The sequence below is a fragment of the Merops nubicus genome, unplaced genomic scaffold (genome assembly GCF_000691845.1).
Source record: "Merops nubicus isolate BGI_N331 unplaced genomic scaffold, ASM69184v1 scaffold13119, whole genome shotgun sequence".
Lineage (NCBI taxonomy): Eukaryota > Metazoa > Chordata > Aves > Coraciiformes > Meropidae > Merops > Merops nubicus.
Window position 1 is genome coordinate 26,791 of NW_008633128.1, and position 7,713 is coordinate 34,503.

The window sequence follows — 7,713 nt, forward strand, 5'->3', positions numbered from 1 at the left end:
TTGTATTTTATTAAAAATAATATATGATATAACATTGTCCTACAGAAGAGAGAAATGAAAAGTCATGCTGGTTCTTTTTTTTGGTTTAGATTTCATGGCTTTTTACTTAAACTGCTCAGAGTCAAACTTCACGATGATGACTTTCTACTCCTTTACTGATTCATCATGTAAAAGAGCTGTCCTTGCCTTGTTTTAAAATTACATTTACAAAATACTGATTAATATAGGCTGCAACACCACAGCTATGATTTTATTTGGGAAGTGAGTGGTGAGAATTTATTGTGAAGCTATATGCCTCAACTCACTTTTTAAAGCTGATGTTGAATGAAATAGCTTTTTCATGTTGAAAAAGAATTTAGATTAATGTGTTTGAGTTCTAGTGCATTTGTACACCTATTAATAACCCCCAGCAGGGATTTTTCCATCTGTTCCTAAGCATGAGCAGCTTGGAGAAAACAAAATGAGGCACATGCAAGAATTTGTAAGATCCTTTACAAGGTGATGATCATTTTTTCCCATTTTAAAATCAGTGTTAAAGAATTAAATATACTCTTTTTGTTGGTTTTCTCTAAAATAATTAATATTTTTCTGGTTTTGAATGATATTGTTCTCTAAAAGCTATATATTGCATTATTATATATGTGAACGTACAAGTTTTTGGGAGGCCCCAAGCATAAAGCTTGCTCATTAGTTCCAAAGATTATCCCAGTCTTTGGAAATGCGGAATTCTCAAATGAAAACACTATTTTAAAATATAAAATTTATTTAATGCAGGGAAGCATACAGGTGGGTCTAGTTGGTGTAGCCACAGATAGACAATTCATTTATGCTTCTGCTACTCTGAACCATTAGTAATCATCACCTTCATGTGGTGGATAAGCTGGATTGATTATCAATCAACACAAAATCAGGAAAGCTTGGTTACTGTGAGATCTTTCATGTAGACCTAATATCATTAACTTCTCAATTAAATTCAGGTGCTTCCTATTATCTGAGGCTTAAGAAGTCTTTCTGGGAAAGTAAAGGAAAAAGAGGTGTATCAACCATGTGAAACCTGATGACTTGAGGAAGCCAAGAATGCTGTAACAGCTGGTTCTGCTTGCAAAAAGCATCTTCAATGTCAGTACATCCATCATGACTAAATCAATTTACTGAAATGGAGCTAGTGCTGGTCAAAGACACTACACTTAATCCCTTAAGTCTGCACTCATCTATACTGTCTCAGCTTCAGTTTGGAGACAGTCAATCTCAAGATAAGAAGGGAAGTCATGCTCTATGGCCACAATTAAAAGCAATTTAAAATATGTTAATGAGGAACAGGTTTGCAAAATAATTCAATACCAGCAGGAGTAGAATGATGTCTACTAAGATCCTAAGATCTTAGTTGTCATGGAAGTACTGAAGTTTAACACCTTTCTATGATTCCCGCAAGCTGCTATCTTGAGGTTTGGGTGCCCAAATATCTTTAAAAATTCATTTCCATGTGCCTTTTCCCATATTCTGACCTTTATGAGCACATATTTATGTGCAACTATAATTGACATCAAGCATTAATCAGGCAGTGGTGTGGTTTAGGTCTTAACTGCACTGTTTGAACTGCTGACCTTGAAAAAAAAGGGTTTATATACCATTCCCAATCCCTTAAGTCTTCCTGTCATTGCAAAGCAAATACTTGGCTTTTATGGATGGATTCATTTTCAAGTCTGTTGTTTTTCTAATGTTTTGTTAAAATTATAAAAGTGGCTTTAGGGAAAGTTTGTAAACATAGGCACATTTTTTATTACAGATTATTACCAACACAGACAGGCCTTTGTAAAATAGGGCATGATCTATCTATGTGATAAAGTGCTGCATGCAGGAATATTGTTTGTAGAAGTGCCCTGCAAAATTAGAGACAAGTAATACCACAAGAAAATGCAGATTATGCCTTTTCTATTTTTTTCCAAACTTTTTATGGTTGTTGGTAAAGACTTCTTTAACCCGAGTGGTACGAGGTGACTCCTTCCAGTTAACAGGCTGATTTTACAGTGTACGAGGGTCTGCAGTTGCTCCAGCTGCATAACTGTCAACTTTCCTTCAAGTAACTCCTGGTTTTTCTCCTTTCTATGCTTACATCCTTTCTTAGCTCTTCTCATTATTAGTCTCACTGGAATTTTTATATTCTGTCTTTTTAAATATTTGAAGGCACAAGCACAAATATATTCTCTAATATAACTCTCATGAACATACATTTAAAAGATGACCTGTGACTTCAAAACAAGATACAAAAAGATACATGGAAACTACCAGGATTGAAGCTATTTAAAAATACATCATGGTACATCTCGCTGATAATATGAAACACACATCAATCTTAGCAATGATGCTTAGAGAAAAGAAAATGAGATGCTAAGAGAGCAGCTGAGAATATGGTCATAATAGTCAATTAGTTCTCAAATATGATGTTAATCCAGTGGTAGGTGTGTTGTTTTTTTGGTGGGTTTTTTTTTTTTTTTTTTTTTTTTTTGGTTGGTTTGGTTTGGTTTGGTTTGGTTTTTTTTTTTTTTTTTTATAACGCTCAACTGTTTTGTCTACATGAGTAAGTTATAGAATTTCTGTTATTGCTAGTCAGATTTCTATTTCTTAGTTGTAACTCAGAACCAGATTTACTGCAGTACCACAGTTACCACTTTATCTGTGACTGCATGAACTACCAAAGGAAGACTGGTTTTCAGGGCTTCCGAAACATTTTGCAAAAGTTACTTACAGCTTCTGACCATATAAGTTGAGTGTAATATTACCAAAGAGTATGCACAGGGAAGCATTGGCCAGCAGTTCAGGATGTTGTGCTAGCATGCAGTACTTCAGGTACAGAACCATAGAATTGTTTGGGCTGGAAAAGACCTTAAAGATCATCATCTAGTTCCAAACCCCCTGCTGTGGTGGGGCAGGGAGGGGAGAGTTACGTAATTTGTGCTGAAGCGAAACAGTTACTGAGGCACTACAGCTGATGGAAAAAAAACCCATACAATTCATAAAACCCAGATTTACTAAAAAAACAGACAAAAGAAGCTGGATGATAACAAATGATAAAAGGCAGAGACAAATAAACAGTTAGAAATTGGTTATTAATGAGAATAAGCAATGTAGCTGGGAAGGCCTGACTTTAAGATGAATAGTGTAGTGCCACAGTCAGCACATCTCCTTCTGTTAAAGTGAATGAGAGTTTTACAGCCAAGGAATCTGTCCATTAAATTTTTTTAATTATACACTTCCTTACTCTTTGTAGACAGTGAAACTCTCAGGTTGCTTTAAAATTACAAAACATCGTTTTGAACTCAGCAGTACTTCTTTTTGCAAGAACATATGCTCATGGAGCTAAGCTGAAAATGAACGAACTACTGCAAAGAGTTTCCACTCTTTTATTTTCCCCCCCCCCCTTTTTAAAGTTTTGTTGTGATTTTTCCCTGGTCTCTTTTTTCAATAAGGCTTCCAAACCCCTGGACACAATCTGTTTCCTAAGACAGAAGAGATAAAGATACTTGACAACAGCAGAAAAGCAAAAGTCAACTCAAACCCATAAAAGTTATTTATTCATTTAGCCTTGTATAACATATAAAAAATTATATATATATGAAATAACGTGAATATAGGGTACTTTCCAAATTCACAGGACAGCCATTTCCAGACCTCAAAGAGAGCTCCTGAAACTCGGATGTTGCATAGACAGATTTTTCTCAAAACTGTTTGACAAATGAATGAAACAAGGCTGAAAAATCACATTTATCTCCAATCGATTAGTCATGGAATTGCCTTCATAAGAAATTGGGCAAAAACACTAGAAAAATATCTCTGCATTTTATGAGCATCCTACCTTTCTTTTGCGCAATTTCACTTGACTGTCTGAATGTTCTTGTGTGGTCAGATGATTCCTTACATGTAAACATTGAATGTCTTCTGTTGAACTGACATTTGAAAGGCATTTGTTTTCAGGGGCCACTTGAGGTTCTGTGAAACCACTTTCATCCAGATCATTTTCCACTGCCGGGATGCAGGAGCAAGGAGAAGATTGCATAAGGCAGTTGCTGGATTCCACTACTGAACATAGTTGTCTGTCACTGCTGGTGCATGATTCAGAAGAAATCCCACTCTCTACCACATTACACTCAGACTTTCCAAGCTCATCTTTAAAAGCATCAGATTTCCGGCGCTGTTGTGCAATTACAGCAGTATGAAGCAGCTGCTTCCCAGGCATAATAATTTCTTTCACATTTGCAGAATTAGAACAATTTTCTTTCTCTACATCTACTACTTCATTAACGCCTTCATAATTACAAAGCTCCAGGCTTTGGCCAATACTGACACAAACATCATCTTCCATCTCCTCTTCAGGAACTATGTCACAACCAGGTTCCTTACTTATATCTCCAATTATTCCAGATGCTTCAGCTGCCCTATTACCCTCTGTTATTGGTACAACCTGTGTTAAGGAGCCTGCTCCATTTAAACTCTTTTCTTCATCTTTTTGTTCTCTTCTTACAGCAGTGAGATGGTGATTAACACTATCCAGGTTGAGTGTTGAATAGTCATCTTCATCATCAGACACATGGACTAGAGTTTCTGTGCTGGCCTCCAGAAAATGCTCCTCATCCTCATGGTTATCGTTTTCATCCACCTCCTTTGAAACATTTCCCAGCGGCTTTGCAGGGAAGCCAATTAGCTCTCCACTATAACAGCACTCTGGAAACGAAACACATTTTTCTTTCCGGTCCATGCTCAAAACCTCATCTTTTTCCATACTTGTCTGCAAGTTATCAGCTGTGAGTCCGTGACGACATGCTGTATTATACTCCACAGTCTCCAAAGCCAATCCCATCCACTGGGTCACATGTTCTTCCCAGCTTTTCTTTCTGATTGCTAGAGACATGTCATAACAGTTCAGCAGCAGGCTGCAGTGTACCTTCCACAGAGGACCAGAGAAGATGTCATTGCTGCTGTGCACTGTTCCAGGGAGGGAGAGGGTTTCATCATTTTAACATCTGCAGGAAATAAAAAAAGACTAGGTTATTGAGTTAACTCCAAATTAAATAAAAAAAAAAGAAAGGGAAGGAACAGTTTAAACAAAAGTGTAAAAGCAAGATAAGACTGCGGAACCAGAAGGACAGGAATTTAGAAGACTGTTTTGTTTAAAGTTTTAATAGTTTTCATACAAAACTTGACAGCACTCGTAGTTCAGTATAACAGTTTTTCTGACTGCTCTCCAATATCAGGTAAACAAAAATAGTATAAACAAGTGCACGGATGGGCAAGTAGCTCCAAGGCCCAAATCTGGCAATAAGTCTCTCTTCACTGTTTCTATCATAAGATATTAATTTCCATGGATATAAATGGCATCATTTTTTGTATTTCTTCCTCATTCAGATGATTGCAGAATTCTGTCTGTTTCCCAGCAAGGTAGTGCAGAACTCCTGGGTTATTCCAAATATACCAAAGTCATAAACCACTTGTCTTATGAGTAGCTTTGGCCCATTCAGTGACTCTAATTTTAATCGTTTCACTCTTTTCAGGACTAGTTGTAACTATGAGTATTAAATGAAACGGCTGGGGAAATCAGCTGTTGTGTGGTAATAAAAAGTACAATTGTACGAAAACTAATTTAAGCTTTTGGCATATTCCTTACCCCAAATACATTATAAAATCTGGAAAGAAAAAAAACAAAACCAAAACCAACCCAAAACAGCACTTGGTGAATATATTTGGGATCTAGTAATGTGAGGAAAGGAGGAAACCTTAGTTTAGGATGGGGCTCTCCAGAAGGGTAGCTTGTGAGCCAGCATGGTCAGCTGTAACTGTGCTGCTCATCTGAACTGTCTGCCAAGGCTCACCGTCCCCACTCAATTATCTAGGTGGGTATTTTTCAGTGACTGCTGTATTGGGCTTTCTGGATGATAGCATTTAAGATACAATAACCTTGTGACATTTCACGTGTAAATTAGCGCAAAGCAAACACCTCGTATTCATTTATGCTTTATAAAAGAAAATTAAGAAATTCTTTGTGAAATAACAAAACAAAACTTCTGGCCCGTAAAACATTAGAAGTTCAAGGAGCAGACGCTTCTACTTTTCACTCCCTATATAAGAACTGTTAGCACTTTGCATAGATTGCTTATTGATTTCAGCAATAAAGAAGATTAGGTACTGAGTTTGTTCTGGGTCATTTCAATCCACTAAGGCAAATTCTGATTGCCCACCAGGCCACAAAGCTGCCTTGACAAATCATATGCCTGAATGTATAAAAGTATTCATCTTGAAAGAAATGCAGAATTTATATCTGTGCAGCTAAACCTCTCTAAATTATGTCTTGACAAACGGACTTTCAGAATAGAGTTGTACATGCTCCTAGATCTTTAACCTTCTTTGAGGATGACAAGCTTCATTTCACATTTTCCACCTCTGTGGAAACTGTTCTTAAAAAGAAAATATATTCATAGGGTTACAGAATTCCATGCACAAATCATTAGCGTGTGGGAGGCTGAGGAAAATGGAAAATAACACCCAGAGCAAGGCCAAAAAAAATTATCTACTTTCAGAGGCAAAAATTGGTAGTAAGAAGTTAATACAACTTTAAGGTTCTCCCTTCTTTCCTGGTCAAATATGAGAGCAAGCCTAAGTATGAAAATGTAAAGTCAAATTACTGTATAATTTGCAGTGCATTTGTATGCTTATTCTGACTTCATTTCCTATGTATAGTCTTCTATCATTACTGTGTGTGGTCCAAAATTCACATGGAGTACAAATCAATATTGATAATAACTTTAATTTCTGCTACATCTTTCTTTGATGGGTCCTGAAGTTCTTCAGAAGCAATCAAATTCATTTTACAACACAGTTTCTTTTTGATCTCTGAAAAGGGGCAGGTTTACTAAAAAGGGCCAAATGGTCTCTACTGCTCTCCTTTAGCACTGCTTGGAGCTGCACCTTGGTGCAGCTCATTTGAAGCTTTCCCCGTCTCTTCCTCTACTACAACAGTAGCTCTATCTACTTTATAGAAAATTAAACACTCTTGCTACAGCCGCATAGGAGAATTGATGACAAAAATCAAGACAAGACACCAGCAATATTAAACGTAAAAAGCTAAAAAATGCACCTTCTTATATGATACATATGTATCCCTGTACCTAAGATTTAGGCTGCTTTTAATGTACAGAAGGCAGGTATTCAAAGAGTTAATGGGGGTGTGTTAATCTTGTGGCTGCTAAATGGAGTTACACGTGTGCAGAAAGGGGAGAACAGATCCCTTACTGTTTTTCATTTTTTGGATGTGGAGAGTTATATTTCATGGGGGCATGAAAAACAAATAAATTTTACATTAGGAACCCTTCTGTTTTACTTGCACTATCACTAGTTTTGGCTGCCTCATAGACAGCAGAAAATATTATTAAACAGCAGAATATAAAATACTTTGCTTGAAAGGCAAAACAAATAAACATATGACAAGGGCACTTTCATTGTTCTGTAAAATATGAACTTACACTAACACTGAGTAAGAGAAATTTATGTTATGTATGCCCCCTCTCTAAGCAGCTTCAGCTACCAGTCCCTGAAATCCCCTCATCCCCATGGCACATGAAGGAGCCCATAGTTTGGTGGAAGTCACTTTTCTTCTGCTTTCTCTCCACTCCTCAAAGTCTGCATTATCTGCCACAATTCAGCTTAGAAATCCTTTTCCTGCTA

The 7,713-nt window shown here is 36.8% G+C and overlaps 1 protein-coding gene across 1 annotated transcript; it reads right to left on the reverse strand.

Annotated features, from left to right (window-relative positions):
* Positions 1-2,026: 2,026 nt before the first annotated feature.
* LOC103780468 (rho GTPase-activating protein 7-like) lies at positions 2,027-4,906 on the reverse strand (the record flags this gene model as incomplete). Its single annotated transcript, XM_008948155.1, has 2 exons — positions 3,854-4,906; positions 2,027-2,162 (listed from the first exon to the last, which is right to left on the reverse strand). Coding segments are annotated over exons 1-2 (1,189 nt in total), but the record flags the coding sequence as incomplete, so codon positions are not given.
* Positions 4,907-7,713: the final 2,807 nt, after the last annotated feature.